The sequence below is a fragment of the Mixophyes fleayi genome, chromosome 10 (assembly GCF_038048845.1).
Source record: "Mixophyes fleayi isolate aMixFle1 chromosome 10, aMixFle1.hap1, whole genome shotgun sequence".
Lineage (NCBI taxonomy): Eukaryota > Metazoa > Chordata > Amphibia > Anura > Limnodynastidae > Mixophyes > Mixophyes fleayi.
In genome coordinates, this window is record NC_134411.1 from 37,152,513 (window position 1) to 37,170,345 (window position 17,833).

A 17,833-nucleotide genomic window follows, 5' to 3' on the forward strand; every position below is an offset into this window, starting at 1 on the left:
AACTCCACACAGATAAGGACATGGTCGGGAATCAAACTCATGACCCCAGTGCTGTAAGGCAGAAGTGCTAACCACTAGGCCACTGTGCTGCCCTAAATCAAATTCACTAGGCCCCTAAATAATCAGAAACACAGACAGCGACATGGTTAATCAGACTATATGCGTTCTCCCAAATACCCCAAAATTCCGTTTATGAAAACAATGCAGAAAATTTTATGCATAAAAATAATGAACTTATAGTAAATGTTTTACTTAAGAATGTAAAGAGCCAATCTAGAGTGGATCTGCCAGTTGCTCACGGTTTGCTGAACCAATACTGGGCCAAACAATTCACTGGTGACATATTTAGATTTGGAGCTGCCGTTTTTTTTATTGAAATAATAAAATAAATCTTCATTGATCGTTTTGCATTAGGGTTGCAAGTTTTAATAAACAATGATAATAACCATTTCTAATTCTCATATATTCTATAGAACATCTACTTGGCCCTCTCGTGGTAGTTACAATATAAGATACGCTTGTGAGGGATCCCAGCTGTGACCATCGGTCTGACAATCATTATGTAGCCTGTGACACTTCTCTAGGTGTATTCATCACTTTACTCTGCAGCTCAGAATGAGTTAATTACTAGAACTACATTAAGGTTCTAAACTTTATTAAGTGGATGCAGAGGATGTTTGATACACCTAGTATCTGGCAACAGAATACAGCAATATACATGATCACACTCAGACTCTACCTGTGTGTGAGGTTAGATACACCTAGTATCTGGCTATAGAATACAGTAATATACACGGTGACACTCGGACTCTACCTGTGAGTAATCTGAGTTCCCCTGAGGCTGGACATAGTTTCCTCCAAGTTCTGCCGGAGATCTGCAATGTTCTTAACAGTTCGCAATCTCCGGGTTTCAGGATCTTCCCCTGGAAAGACATAAAAGAAGAGAATGACACTCACATGGACGGTGTTTAGTCTAAAGACACATGAATATCCTTATACATTATACACAGTCCATTAGGTGTAAGTGTTGTGTGCTAGGAACAACACCCACAGGGAACAATGTTATGTTTTCTTCAAGTAATGCACATGTGTAAGTCAATTCTATACATGAAAGAGGTGCAGTGGTTGTGTCCACATAATACAATAGGAGGACATAAAAGAAACACCTTCACCATGATCACAAGTGTCAGTGATCCTCATCCTTCTATAGCTATGTACATTGCACTTGTTCTTTGATATATGATACACAGTTCTGCAGGCAGAATTCTGTTTTATGTCCTGTACCTAAGTTCCATAAACTAGGGTACAGTTCTACGTTCCAATAATCAGAGTTAGGTTCTATGTTCTATATTTATGTTCTAGTAATGAGAGTTGGGTTCTATGTTCCATATGTACGTTCCAGTTATCAGAGTTAGGTTCTATGTTCTATATCTATGTTCCAGTAATCAGAGTTGGGTTCTGTGTTGTATATCTATGTTCCAGCAATGAGAGTTAGGTTCTATATCTATGATCCAGTAATGAGAGTTAGGTTCTATATCTATGTTCCAGTAATCAGAGTTAGGTAACATGTCCTATATCTACTTTCCAGTAATCAGAGTTGGGTTCTTTGTTCTATATCTATGTTCCAGTAATCAGAGTTGGGTTCTGTGTTGTATATCTATGTATCTATGTTCCAGTAATGAGAGTTAGGTTCTATATCTATGTTCCAGTAATCAGAGTTAGGTTCTATATCTACGTTCCAGTAATCAGAGTTAGGTTCTATATCTACGTTCCAATAATCAGAGTTAGGTTCTATATCTATGTTCCAGTAATCAGAGTTAGGTTCTATATCTATGTATCTATGTTCCAGTAATGAGAGTTAGGTTCTATGTTCTATATCTATGTTCCAGTAATAAGAGTTAGGTTCTATATCTATGTTCCAGTAATCAGTTAGGTTCTATATCTATGTTCCAGTAATCAGTTAGGTTCTATGTTCCAGTAATGAGAGTTCGGTTCTATGTTCTATATTATGCAGTTTAATGTCTGACTGAGCTAAATTTAAAGTAAAAAGACAAGACTGAAGGAGATAAGTGTATAAAGAAACCTGAAGTATAGTATTTTTGGTCCATGGATGAGGAATGTCCTAACACAGCCACCATATTGTAAGATAGTTTTATCTTTGTCAATCACTGACACCACTTATGATCAGGATATCTATAACACCCGCTTATAAAAGGTTCACATAACTCATGTATTATACAGTTATTTTACACAGACATTCTAGGTGTTTTACTGTCTAATATCCATAATTATCTCTTATATAATTATCTTTCCTTTAGGATCAGTGATATTATGTTCCATATTGGCCTAATGATGATCCACAAGTGACTGGGATAGAGCAATGTGCATACATTCCTGTTACAATGTATCACTACTGCAATGTATAGGAGACCTGATGCACTTACCCGAGAGGTCTTCCAGACATGGAGGGCCTGTTTTATTATAAAGCGTGGGCTCAATGTGTATTCCTCCTGTAGTGGTCTCCACCGACACATTACCTTCATTGTCTGTCTGAGACCTACACAAAGCAGACAGAATAAACAGACAAATTCAGCCAGTGTCCATATATATATATATATATATATATATATATATATATATATATATGGACAAGAATAGAGCGTGTGTATAACTTAGAGAGGATTTTTTTTTTTTTAGATATATTAGTTTAATTTAACAGATATTAATTGCCTCTTGAAGACCAGAGGAAACCTAATATTTTACTGCAGAATAATGGTAATTTAAAAATAAATCAAAAACAGAAATCCACAGACAGGACGGGCAGGGTTTTATGTCCCCCACATGATATGGACACATGAGGAACTCCTAAATGGTCAAATAAACAGACTGGAATTGATAACATTCCGAGAGTATTATGCGGACGCAGGAGGAGTTACAGAGAGCCGTCACCAGGGGGTGCTCTGGTTGAACATGAAAGAGAGATGAGCAGTGTATGAGTATTTGGAGCCCACAGTTGCTATGTCTGATGTGTAGAATCAGACTATTTACACAGGTTGTGCACATGTCTCGGCTGTAGCGTAGGGTTAAACAGTCTACTTCCTATTCTCTCTACTCTCTCTTGCTCCAGAAAACCCAACCTTTAACTATTCGCTGCCCACTGGACTCCAGGTCATTGCCTATGAAATAAATCTGCAATCAACACAACAGTTATTTAAACGTATCGTATGCGGATACTAAAGCTGATGTCCAGATTGGTGTCCAGTTTTAGCCCTCCGGCAACTTTCGCTAAGTACATTGCTTGATCTTCCAGACTTTCTTTTGTGTCTTTCAGCAAAGTATTTAAATCATCACTAAAGGGTTCATTTAAAACATCACGAAATGCTGACCGGCACAAGTTTTTTTTTATGCAACAGCCGCTATTTCTACACCCGGCCCGGTTCGAGGTGAACGTTTCATAACAGAGTTGCCGCCATGCTTCTGTGTTTTCCTAAATTAGCCTTAGAGTGCTTAATTTTTGTTGGTCGCTGCATAGATTAGCGCACAATACACGGAGCACGTCAGAGCTGTGTCGCAATCCAGGACAACCTGTCTGATGATATTAATACTTGGCTGAAACACAGGAGAATACTCGCCAATACAGGACTACCATCTAAATGTGACAAGCCTCTTTGACGGCCAATTCCACTTGCATAGTAAAATTCAGTAAAAGCAAGTTTTTGGTTGTAATTCCATAAATTAAACATTAACTTATGTGGAAGTGGGTTCAAGTCTCCCAATATCTTCCGCGGTCCAGCGCTGTTCTCCGTTCCATATCAGCCGAAAGGCTCAACTGACCCTGACAGACATCAGGGACCTGTTGTATCTGGTGAAATCGAGGACCCTATGTAAGTAATATTCTGGATTACCATTTAATGCAGGGTTTCCCAAACCCAGTCCTCAGGGCTCCCTAACAGTGCAGGTTTCATATCTCCTTGTTGGAGCACAGGTGTATTCATTACTGACTGATACATTGTAACGGATCAACAGGTGCCATAATTATGTCACTAGTCAATGGTCAACTGGGAAACCTGCACTGTGAGGGCTCCCTGAGGGCTGGGTTTGGGAAACACTGATTTAATTTTGGAATGCCAGAATTAATTAGTTTTTAGGTTAAAGATGCTCTTCTTTAATATAAAATCCTCTCCAGTGTGGTATTCACCAAGCTACTGTATATTGAGGAATTTACATAGTCAATAGTGGAATCTTCCCAGAGCACCACATGACCAGACCCCACGCGTTTTACCTGTACATGAAGGGTGCCACAGTGGCCGTGTTTGGGTGATTATACTGCTGCTGTGGTTGAGGTAGCTGAACGCTGACTGTATTACTTCCCGTAGTCTGTGTAATCCCACTAGTCCCGTTCACGGGCTGGGCATTGACCGTGGTAGACACGCCCTTCCCTTCTGAGGAGGCCAAGCTCGAGGTGGAGCTGGAATTTCTGTTGTCCAGCTGGGTCTTCTGGAGAGAGAGCCCAGAGCCAGTCTTCCCGCTCCGGCTTCTCTCTCCTTCCTTGGCAGACATTGGGGCACTTGAGGATTTCCCTGGGGTGGTTTTAGTCCCTGGTTTTGGTATTCCGCTGTGAGAAGGAGCAGAGACCTCTTTCTTGCCCCCTTTGGGGATGAAGCTGGCGATCTTGGAGGACTTTTTTGGCATGTCGGTGGAAGCCGGGACGGCTTCATCTTTCGGCTCCTCCTTCACCTCTGGCTTTTCCGTAACAGATATTCTCTTAGAGACATCTTTGTTTTTATCCTTCTCTTTCTGCTTGTCCTTCTCGCCGCCCTTTGGAGAGCTCTTCTTGTTGGTCAACGCCCGGCCAAGTGTCCTTTGAGCGATGCCCTTCAGTGCTATCTTGGGGCTATTCGAGGATGGACTTGTACTATTGGCATTCCTTATGGTATTTTCCATTTCCTCTGATTCTTCAAAGCTAGGAAGTGTTTCAAGTCTTTCACAGCTGGTATCCCGAGACCCCTCCAGTGTACTCACAGCGGTCTTTGAGCCCCCTTTACTATTAAATAGTTTCAACTTCTCCAGCATGGATTTCTGGTTGTTGGGAGGGGGCTTCAGAGGTTCTTGCGGTTGTTTAGGACTATCCAGCACCGGTTGCTTGACGGATAGTATGGAAGACGTTGTTGTGTGCTTTGCACTAAGGGATTTGCTCCTCCACGGTTTATTGGTAGAGTTTGGCTGGGGTATGGCAGAAGAGTTACTGCTAGGGAGAGAGGAGCCATTCTCATTTATACTGGTCTGCTGGGACACACTGCCCTCTGGTGGCTCTGCAAGGAAATGAAACATTAGAGATTTAGTTTAATATCAAAACAGTTCCTCTACACACCAACATTAATATAAATACATTGTCCATTTTCAGTTCACTCATGATAATGTCTCTTTTGGGTTGGAAATAATTAACTTATTATATATCATATACACAAAAGCTAAACAAAATAAAACAAGTTAATCTTATTTCGCTGCTCAAATATTTCTTTCCCAAAATCCCATTTCAATCAGCAACATGTGTACAACGCTCCTGTTTCGAATTACCATGTACTGTACAAATATTGACCTACCAGCAATCCTGCAGAGAGCCAAAGGTTTCCTACAATCCATAGACACAACGGAAAAGGACACGAAATTTATCGGATACCTCTTTCCATTGTAAAGAAAAGCCAAGCGTCTCTTATAAATTGGAAACTACATAAAACCTCTCAGCTCCTCTGCTGAGACCCGGCCGCGTTAACCTGTCCAGATTGATTCATCCCAGTCTCACAGATCCGAGAGTGCATATGTCTCCCTGATGGCTCCCACTCGGATGATCATAATACAGTAACAGTGGTCAGACTCTACTAGGAAATAAGTAACCATTTGGATTGAAGAGATCAGTTACTTAACAGAAAAGTCAACGCAGCGGCCAGTGAAGGAGAAATGTCATTAACTGTGAACTAGGAAACCCGTTTACTAGTAAATGTTTAATAACAGTGTACAGTAGATTCTTACACAAACTGCGAACAACAACGTATAGAATTACCCTGTGGCTGGCAAGTCTGCCTGAAACTTGTAGATCCACAATAGGCCATAGGTTGGATAACCACGCCTAAACCGAACTGCAGATTTTTTTAAAAAGCACTTGTCCCTTTTACAATTGAACACAACTTTTTGTTCATTGTGAGACCAGGGGTTAAAGGTACTAAAATTTTATTCTCTGCAGTTGAACATCATTTTTAAGTGGTCAATTTGTGTACTCAACACAAGGTCAGTGACTTGAGGTGTGGAGCAGAATGTCTAAAAATATGGCAGCATTAAGTGAACAACTAACACATGACAACAGAGCTGACAACTGTGAAATTAATGAAATTATGAAGCTCAGCATCCTCAAACAATTAAATGATGCTATTAACCATTAACAATATACACACAAATATTGTAAAAGTTAGTTCTTCTTTAATAATATTGAATATAAAGTAGAAATTGGCTCATCTTGTCTGGCTTTTCCTAATTAACTAATGCATTCATCTCTGCATTGACCTATAGTTAACCAAGAACCTTTAAATTCCTTTGCTGTTGTTTCCCCCCCAGTACATCCGCTGGGAGGGTGTTCCATGTATGTACTATTCTTTCAGTAAAATAATATTCTCAAAATTACTCCTGAGATCCATTTAACTTTGTGCCCCCTTGTTCTAGAGCTCAAACACATTTTGGAGAATTCTTTCCTCCTGAATCTTGCTGAAACCCTTCCTATACAATACCACAAGGGAGCGCTGTAGAGCCAGCTGCCATGACTTGTGCTCATCAGTGTGATTTAGAAGAATTAGAGCCTTTCAGGATACACAGATAATAATAGTCTTTAGTCGGGTGGCTTTGATTAGAAAGCTGGGATCGGTGATGTAGGAGTGTGAAGCTTTGTTACATTCCTCACTGACAGAACGTCTCTAACACCCAATCCTCTAAACTCAGTGTAAAGCCTTAACCTGGGTACACACTGATGCAATTATTGTGCAGATCACACGTTTCACGACCGTTTGGACTGATATTGCATTAGTGTGTATGCTCCCACCATCATCTTTTATCGTCACATGGCATTTGGTTTTATAAACTTTCTAAAAATCACGATCAACGATGGAACGATGTCGGGCAAATGTGTGCACGCACTCACCACCAGCAGTGTAGGCAGATATCTGTACAGTGTACAGGGTCACCATCTTTTCAGCAGATGGTTATGAGAGATGAAGATCACAGATCTGACGTTAAATCGTGTAGGTGTGTACACAGGAATCTGCATGATCATCGGGACTTTCAGTCGTTGGTGAAATTGTTACAGAAATCGTATTGAAGTAATTTTCTGTAGTGTGTACCCAGATTTAGAGCACGCACTGAATCCCCACAAGGGAGTGCGTGATGCTGGGTTCAATTCTGCATTTATAACAAACGGAGCACACAAGAGCTTGTAAAACAGGACATGAACCTATAGGTAATATATCTACATAAAGTGGCAAAACAAGTTCATACAGCCCCCAAAACAAATGACATACAATTCTGAGACAGCAAACAGCGCCCCCTATAAACCAATTGTTAAGAACAGTAAAATGCGGAATTTTAATTTTTTAAAAATGAGCAAAGCATCCCTCAAACAAGAGGAACACAGTGATAACTATAATCTAACGCCCTCTGCACACAAATAAAGGATTTCTGACTTGTCTCACTTCCTTCACTGAAGTGTGTCCGGTGACTGAGACAAGAATTAGGTGAGAACGCGCCATTTATCACAGTCTGCACCTAATCAGTACAGGAAACGAAGGCGGTAATGATGATTTAAATGACAATATGTTAGACCAACGTGTAAAGTGTTTTACTACAAGTGAAAGTAGCTCCAAACCAGACGCAACCCAACAAGAGAGGGTTTAAAATAAATCAGTGACATCTGTTTTCCTTGTCGTTCCCGCTACCTTTCGGGGGCTGCAAACATTTACAATTGTTGAAACAGATCCAAGAAAAAGTATCAGTGATCACATTCTACCTATAATACATGAACAACTCCCAAATAAATATTATATATATATATATATATATATATATATATATATATATATATATACACACACACACACACACACACACCACAAGCCTTTGTAGAAAATATCAGCGAGTGCTTAGTTGAATATCGTCGGAGGAATACGAGAGATGAAAGGCAGAGAGGGACAATGATCTACTCCTCGTTTAGGATTTCATAGTAAACTTTTATCTTTCACGAACTGTTTAATATCTCTTTGGCCTCGACCCAGCTGCAGATATTAAGTATTTGTAGCTGGTCTCTGCTAAATAAGAAAGACTTCTAGAACTAGTGAGAAAAGGGGGGGGGGGGGGGGGGTAGTCATTAAATATATAAAGGGAACATTAAAAAGAAGTCACAAATTATCAATTGTTCAAACAAATGTGAATTGACGACACACATCACTCCAAACACCCACTGGAGATTAGGATCAGATGGATTGTGTTTGCTAAGTGCAGATGACACATCTGCACAATTCCTTCTGGTTTATCCACGGAAGGAGAGCAGGGAGGATGCTGTAACCTTTGTGATCCGCACTTGTATCCACAGCTGGTGTGAATTTAAGATTGTGTATAGGATATAAACTGCCTATATCCTTTCCTTTCCGCCTGTTGTACAGCAGCTACTGTATATCTGCCAGTCTCTGATCTTAACGTTAACTACCTGTGTGCTGGGTTTGGGGATCGGAGGCTCCGTACAGAGACCAACTGCAGAAGGAAAGTAAAACTTGTTTAAAGGGACACTACGATTTAAAGGGACACTGTGGTTTAAAGGGACACTATGGTTTAAAGGGACACTATGATTTGAAGCTACCAACCCTGAACATTTTCTGTGCTCAGTTGTGCATAATAGATGGGATAAGTAAATGCTAAACTGTTTTCGTTTAAGGTCTCGGTCAGCAAATTCAGGGCGGTCGTGTCTGCCAGCTCTTAGCCTGGTCTCTTTCATATTTTTTGGACCTTTCAGAGGCCTGGCACGCCCCCACAATCCTTTAATATTTGGCCTGAGCCCCAAGCTGTTGTTACTAAGAGAGGATGATTGCACCTTAGTAAGATTGTCAGGAGAGAGCAATGGGAGAAAATAGAGGGATCCCGAGGAAGGGGATGCAAACAATGGAACTGTACAGACCGGTGAGCTCTACAACCATACTTACCAGCACCACAATAGACACTGGGTAAAAGTTATATTACGGGAGCATTTTATACATACATAATGATATAATTTACATCAGAGAAATACAAAGACGTAATCAAAGTGTCAAAATCCCAATAATATAGAGTTATATATGACTGAACTGTGCAATTTCATTGGGTAAGAAAACGGCATTATATTTATTGGATTGTTATGATGCTATTCTTATAACATGAAAGGATCCCAGCTCACACCGCTGCTATTAAGTCCTTTGTAGTGAAATACATTGTATTGTTCCTTACATTGTGCAAATGACATTCTTAACAAAAGCAGAATGCACCGAATCTGCCATAAAAAAATGCAACATTATCCCGACACATTAGTTATACAATTCTAAGATTTACCATAAAATTAAAATAAAAGCAGAATAAAAAGGCTGTAAGATCCTGAATATAGAGAGGGCTCATGAACATCTACAGTCCTGAAAGCTTTGTATAATCTTTCTGATATTTATTATTCTTACTGGCAGGAATACTAGATTGTAAGCTCTCTGCCCACTGTCCAATGCTGCGGAACACTGAGGTGTCTCACAAATAAATAATAATAATCATAATACATGGTAATGCATCTCTCAGGTGGACCCTAGCGAGGAGATCTGCACCGAGAATTGGGTGATCATCTATTAACGCATGCAAAGAGAATGACTGCTCCCTTTCAATTCATCAGGTGTATAATCCCATAGAGCCTACACTGATATCAACGTGACCTGACCATAGTACAAAGCTACTGTATTTTAAATACTCATCTCAACTTGTATAGCTCAAGGGCTATGAATGCCATACAGAAAACACAACAAAGCAGCAGTACCTAGTAGCTGGCTGGTATTAAATAGCATTTTCCAGGATAAAATCTTCAGAATTTATGACTGTCCCTGGAAATGAATGATAACTGGTAAAACTTGGACATCAGCGATAACTGGTAAAACTTGGACATCAGCGATAACTGGTAAAACTTGGGCATCAGCGATAGCTGGCAAAACGTGGACATTAGCGATAGTTGGTAAACTTGGACATTAGTAATAGCTGGTAAAATTTGGACATTAGTAATAGCTGGTAAAATTTGGAAAGGGTTACTGAAGCAGCCATCTATAAACAGGTAAGTGACCTCTACTGCTTGGTTTAGATGCAGCAAGAGTTTCCTCTCCTATAAAATGAAGAGGCACAAACTCCTCCTGTACCTGCAGACATGGATCAGAGTATAACACTGCCTGTTTAATTATTACAACTACTTGTCCTGCACTTATAAAAGAAAACCCGTTGTGATACATTGATTCTCTGGTAATAACGTACAAGCACTTGTTCAGCTCCAACATTACTCACCTCCTCTTCCCCCGGTCTCCTAATGCTAGCTGCATAGTCTGGATTTATTGCTACAAAATCTTCTCTCAGGGAGATTGTAACATTCAGCAGTGAAATATCCATCTCTCCACCCTCTACAAGATCTACTGCTGCTTTCACTGCCAGCAAATTCTCCACCCCCTGTCCCTCTACACCGAATTCTACAACTCAATGCTCTGCAGGACCCTCCACCCTGGTACTCTGCCCCCCCCCCCCCCCCACTCTACAGGACTCCTTAACCCAGCACTCTGCCCCCCTCTCTACAGGACTCCTTAACCCAGCACTCTGCCCCCCATTCTACAGGACTCCTTAACCCAGCACTCTGCCCCCCACTCTACAGGACTCCTTAACCCAGCACTCTGCCCCCCAGTGTACAGGACTCCCTATCCCAGCACTCTGCCCCCCCACTCTACAGGACTCACCATCCCAGCACTCTGCCCCCCACTCTACAGGACTCCTTAACCCAGCACTCTGCCCCCCACTCTACAGGACTCCTTAACCCAGCACTCTGCCCCCCACTCTACAGGACTCACTATCCCAGCACTCTGCCCCCCATTCTACAGGATTCACCATCCCAGCACTCTGCCCCCCACTCTACAGGACTCCTTAACCCAGCACTCTGCCCCCCATTCTACAGGACTCACCATCCCAGCACTCTGCCCCCCACTCTACAGGACTCCTTAACCCAGCACTCTGCCCCCCAGTGTACAGGACTCACTATCCCAGCACTCTGCCCCCCCACTCTACAGGACTCCTTAACCCAGCACTCTGCCCCCCACTCTACAGGACTCCTTAACCCTGCACTCTGCCCCCCATTCTACAGGACTCCTTAACCCAGCACTCTGCCCCCCACTCTACAGGACTCCTTAACCCTGCACTCTGCCCCCCATTCTACAGGACTCACTATCCCAGCACTCTGCCCCCCATTCTACAGGACTCACCATCCCAGCACTCTGCCCCCCACTCTACAGGACTCCTTAACCCAGCACTCTGCCCCCCAGTGAACAGGAGTCACTATCCCAGCACTCTGGCCCCCACTCTACAGGACTCCTTAACCCAGCACTCTGCTCCCTACTCTACAGGACTCCTTAACCAGCACTCTGCCCCCCACTCTACAGGACTCCTTAACCCAGCACTCTGCCCCCCACTCTACAGGACTCCTTAACCCAGCACTCTGCCCCCCACTCTACAGGACTCACTATCCCAGCACTCTGCCCCCCATTCTACAGGACTCCTTAACCCAGCACTCTGCCCCCCCATTCTACAGGACTCCTTAACCCAGCACTCTGCCGCCCACTCTACAGGACTCCTTAACCCAGCACTCTGCCCCCCAGTGTACAGGACTCACTATCCTAGCACTCTGGCCCCCACTCTACAGGACTCCTTAACCCAGCACTCTGCTCCCTACTCTACAGGACTCCTTAACCCAGCACTCTGCCCCCCACTCTACAGGATTCACCATCCCAGCACTCTGCCACCCACTCTACAGGACTCCTTAACCCAGCACTCTGCTCCCCACTATACAGGACTCCTTAACCCAGCACTCTGCCCCCCACTCTACAGGATTTCTTAACCCAGCACTCTGCTCCCTACTCTACAAGACTCCTTAACCCAGCACTCTGCCCCCCACTCTACAGGACTCCTTAACACAGCACTCTGCACCCCACTCTACAGGACTCCTTAACACAGCACTCTGCCCCCCACTCTACAGGACTCACTATCCCAGCACTCTGCCCCCCACTCTACAGAACTCACTGTCCCAGCACTCTGCCCCCCAACTCTACAGAACTCTAAAACCCAGTACTCCCCCCCTAGTTAAGGTTTACTTAAACACTCACTGTAATTTTCAGGATAATTTTAGTCATAATGCGCTTTTAGAAAGATAAACAATATCTTCAATTTAATAAATACTACAACACCATATAAAAGCACACGTCTACACACAATATTTAGGTCTATAAATATAATTTCACCTTTTTACAGGTGCAATGACCTAAATATTTACTTACAACCTGTAATGAGGGTGAAGAAGTTGTATACAAAACACTGGAGTTATCAGAGTTTATACAAGCGGCAGGAAGTGAGTGAGCGCTGTGAGTCACAGAGCAGGTAATTCAGAGTTTAGTAACACTTTGCCGGGAGTGTCTAATATGTGTAATAACCAGTATTACCGTGTAGCGCTCTATGCTTCAACAACAGCCTCCAGTGTTCACTAATTGCTGGAGTGTAGCGTAATACCTTAATAACATGACTACGGGAACTGCAAACACACAATCCGATTGGGCAATTTATTCACTGCCCCCCTAAAAAAGCTGTGTAAATCTTAGATGACACCTCTAAAAAACAATATCAGAGCTGCTAAGCGAGCTGCTTAACCGACAATCTACAATTAAATGCTTAGGGGCTGCAAGAGATAAGGGGCATAAATTACTTTCAAGAGAAGACAGCAAACAGCCCCCAATCACCAGATTGAAGCATCCACCTGCACAGGGGCCACAGTGCAGGAAACATGGAACGTATCTGGGCCTTTGTTCTTAGACAGTAAGAAAGTTATAGGAGAACTAGATACTAGTTTATCTTCTCCATGGAAATTAAACAATCAGAAGAAATATGTGAAAACTGCACTTTATTGGTCCCTACAGATCGGTGAGTGGACCTGAGATATAAACAAACATTGCAAAGTCCTTCCTTGTATGGGAGAAGAATTCACAGCCACAAACGGCTTTCAAACAAGAAATTGTATTTATAAAACACTGCTTCAGAAACCTGACAGGGCTAATTCTGCACCGCACATTGCTGGCCGAGCCGTCGGCAGGGGAGTCCAGGGAGAGAACGTGTGGAAACATTCACTGCTCTATAATATACAGAATACTGTAAATTATACAGATGTTATAGTCACCAAGGAGTTCTGTGACCACGCAAAAACAAATGGCCGAGTGCTCTTGTAAAAGTCATGGATCTCTGTGCTGATTTGTGGCAATGACAATGTCGCAGGAGGGTACATTATTATAATAATAATAATAAAGATTTCCTAAGAATACAGAAGAGATGACATCGGCACCCATCGATCATAAGTGACGATGAAGCTCCAACTAGGGTAAAAGTTGGAATGTGATTGGCCAGCCTTTCTTCTGTGTTAACAATTCTCTTGTGTGTGGGTGCCAAGAGGGGCGAGCGCAGCCAATCTACTGCCCCCTTCTTATCTCAAACATGATCTACCTAAAACTTTGTATATGGGCTAGGTGCCTTTGTATAACAAACATATAGGAACTGATTCATCTTGAAACACAAAGTGAACGCAATCTGTGTTGTTTAAAATCGAACGGAAACTGCAGGTATGTCCTCCTGCATTCAAGTACAAGAGGATCTCAAGAAACATTTCCATTTGAATACAGGTATAAGTTCTCTCTGGCTATACAGTACTTGGTGTTTGCAGACAGCTAGTACAGACTGCAGGAGACTCACAATGCACACGTGTAACATAAAATCCCGTCAGAATGCATGCAAGAAAAATGAAATACATTAACAGCTCTTAAAGCTGTAATCATTACATATAACTGGATGTTGTTAATGTCTACTGTACACAAAACAGTTTAACAGTTTCTCTTACTTACAAACACATGTTCTGCATTTATACGCGTCAGTCATCACTATCAATCGGCATTTACACCCGACCTGGTGCAAATTATACGACTACAAACCCTTAGCTGATAAATGCCCAAAGCTTGAATTGGACCAATGTGCCTGCCCTCAATCTAAGCACGCCCTTACTGTACATTGTCCCTGCACGTGAATACACCCCTTGCCTCCTCAGTTCCCCCCTTCAAGTCATAGGCAGTCGGAAGGGTCGTCTGCGTTAGCACATCAATTGCATGCACTTGCGTTCAGCTATAAAGTCCGTTTCTGAGCATGTACAAAGCAATTTTACTCAAGGTACGGCACGAAACAGGACTTACGTCATACTTGCCAACTCTCCCGGAATGTCCGGGGGACTCCCAGATTCCGGGTGGGTCTCCCGGACTCCCGGGAGTGTATGGCAGTCTCCCTCAGCTGCCCACTTCCTAATGAAGTGGGCATTTGCCCCCCCCTTGCTGTAAAATGACGCGTTTGCGTCATTACATCACCTTCCCTCTGCAGCTCCCAGATGCCAACTAGAAGAACTTACACCCGTAGATAAACTAGGCCCGTAGTGACTGATTAAACATTATTTGATCTACCAGAAAGGAAAATACCACTCATTTATACATCGCCATTATTAAAAGTTGCCATTTTATTATTAATTGAATTTATTTTTCTGCCCCTCAAAACTTTGTCTGACACGCTTGCTTCCGGGTGCCTCGTTATACACTCACCCCTGGGTGCACGGATGAATGATCCAGTTGGATGTTAACCATTTGTCACAAAATGAAGAGCATTTTGCACATAAGAATGTATTATTTAGGGATTCAAATGTCTGAGATAATACGTCTAATACTTTTCCCTCATTGGTGACAAAATCAGGAGTCACAATAACAATTATTGGATTACTTATGGTGGAAACAAGTCCGTGGTCAGTAGGAATTCAATATTCCATTGGCATAAGACAAAGAACATTCCATTTTTTATTACTACAAGTCCAATAGTCAATAAGACGGATTCTATTCCTGCTGCTGAATCGACACATTTCCGGAATTTTATTCTCAATTTCCAGAATCCATGGGACCATTTATATTTACAGTATGATAAGGATCTAGAATATTTCTGGAAGCTGCGGCTGAGGTTCACTCTTATGCGAGTCAGTCCCTGAACACTTTACCAAACAGGTTGCCGACCGAAAATTCACGCCAATCGCTTACTCACTAGTCAGCGAGTCCAACTTTCTTTCTCCCTGAGGGTTCGTCCCCATGGACATTAAAAACCGCTGGTTTTAAAGCCTCGTAAAGGCACTTTAAGGGGTAGTCCAAAAAATAAACAGATGGTCTTTTACACTCACTTTCTAACAAGTGTTCATTTTAGTCCATTTCAACGGTGCCTTCAGCAGCCACAAACATTGGCGCTCAGTACAATAGTGTCACATTCTACGGCAGCGCTCAACAAGTACAGAGAACACTATCCTACGAGGGTTTGAAAAAAACGATCTGTTAAAAGCAAGGACAAAAGAAAAGGTTTTCTCTCTGCCTTTAACCGCGCTGTTTCTCAACGCCCGTGTGCACGATCCCTTAGAGACATAAAGTCAATATTCTCACGATAACTATGTAAATAGTAAAATGTTTTCACTATCATCCGCTCTTTACAAATTGGAAACATATTCACGACATTCCATTCATTAAAACCCTGAGCTTCACATGCAAAGATGCAGACGTTTGTGTTGCAGGTTGATTCGTTTCAGCTTACTAATAATGTTTTTTTTGCGCCATAGTACGTTAAAATATGTCTTAGTTTAGGAGAGAGAGAAGTTGTGGCACAAGCTGAATTTCACGGAGGAACAGGTCGTTAGTAGAGGTGCAAAGTTCCGGAGATACAATCATTGGGATCCTATCAGAAAAGGGGAAAGATGTGTGTCTTAAAAGCACTCCGAGGTAGCTGACTAAAATTTAACTTTTATTAAATACATATTAAAAGATTGGAAAAAGAGCAAAATATTTAAACAATGGTGAGAACAAAATATGTGCACAATAAAGTGTACTGTGACATTAAAAAATACACTATGAATTGCATTATCTCACTAAGTACCTAGAAATATGTATCACTTGTACCAATATGAAATTTATTGGTATACGTATTATCCTTAATTCTATAGGGCTCCACTAGCAGTAAAAATAATCCTATATCAATAAAAGAAAAGGATTATCCCATATATAAGTTGGTATAATTAGGTATCTCAATAAGTATCTAGAGAAGAAAAAAATATATAAATTGATAAATCAAGAAAAACGAAGCCCAGATTAATATTCAGTAGGAAATAGTAATGCGTTTCGCTCTGAAGCTGTTGTCGCCTTGAAAAAGCCTCAGAGCGAAACGCGTCTGTGTCTCGCCTCACTATACCTTGGCATTACTATTCCCTCCCTGAATCGCTTCCGAGTCTGTTATTAGACAGGGTCTTACACAAACGCCCGCGATTTCAGGGGGAGGAACTCTTGATACTTTCTACTACTGAATATTAATCTGGGCTTCGTTTTTCTTTATTTAACAATTTATATATTTTTTTCTTCTCTAGATACTTATTGAGATACCTAATTATACCAACTTATATATCGGATAATCCTTTTCTTTTATTGATATAGGATTATTTTTACTGCTAGCGGAGCCCTATAGAATTAATGATAATACGTATACCAATTAATTTCATATTGGTATAAGTGATACATATTTCTAGGTACTTAGTGAGATAATGCAATTCATTTTGCATTTTTTAATGTCACAGTACACTTTATTTTGCACATATTTTGTTCTCAGTATTTTTTAAATATTTCGCTCTTTTTCCAATCTTTTAGTATGTATTTAATAAAAGTTACATTTTAGTCAGCTAATTCGGAGAGCCTTTAAGACACACATCTTTCCCCTTTTCTGATATTATTTAAACCAATGTGTGGTGTGCACCCTTCAAGAATACATTTGGTTTTCTTGAACAGTAAGATTATAACTAATTAGGAGGTAGCCTCAGTTATTTGTACCTGGTGCGGTTTTCCCCCTTTTTTCTTCTGTAATCATTGGGATCCGTTTCCACGCACCCATCCTCCGGCATAGCCATGTCACACCGTAATCGTTCATTCTCTTTCACCAGAATTTAACCTATGAAGAGATCTGGGGGCGAGACAAGTCGTAGGACTGGGAATAACTGAAGCCAAATTCCGCCGGCAACAAGTGCAAAATTTTGTAGCCAAATGCCACATGAGGCGAATATTGAACGGAACAGTTCAGGAAATTTTGCTGACATCTACTCAGTACATTTCCTGAGATACGCTGTGTCCGTTAGTAGACCATGGGGTTAGCGAGTCAAGGAATACCTTGACATTCCAAAAACACTGGTTAATATTTAATAGGGCCTGGAATGAAAGAGTAAACAGCCAGCAGGCAGGAAAGGGTGACCACTGTGCTTTAATTATGGGAAACGTTCTCCTAAGGGTCAGACTTTTTACATATATATAATAAATACATTCAATGCTGCTAGATGACCGTTCTGTCCTGCAGCAGCTGTGATCATTTAGTAACTTATAGAACCTTATAGTACCTTTCACTCATTTCA

At 41.6% G+C, this 17,833-nt stretch overlaps 1 protein-coding gene across 7 annotated transcripts in view; it reads right to left on the minus strand.

Moving 5' to 3' along the window:
- The window catches only part of NAV2 (neuron navigator 2), a 157,509-nt gene that overhangs the window by 59,234 nt on the left and 80,442 nt on the right, over positions 1 to 17,833 (minus strand). For all 7 annotated transcript variants that reach the window (XM_075188435.1, XM_075188431.1, XM_075188432.1 and 4 more), the window contains 3 exons: positions 4,283 to 5,312; positions 2,445 to 2,557; positions 815 to 923 (listed from right to left, as the gene is read on the minus strand). In XM_075188435.1, coding sequence (XP_075044536.1) covers positions 815 to 923; positions 2,445 to 2,557; positions 4,283 to 5,312 — 1,252 coding nt within the window. The remainder of the gene's footprint in view (positions 1 to 814; positions 924 to 2,444; positions 2,558 to 4,282; positions 5,313 to 17,833) is intronic.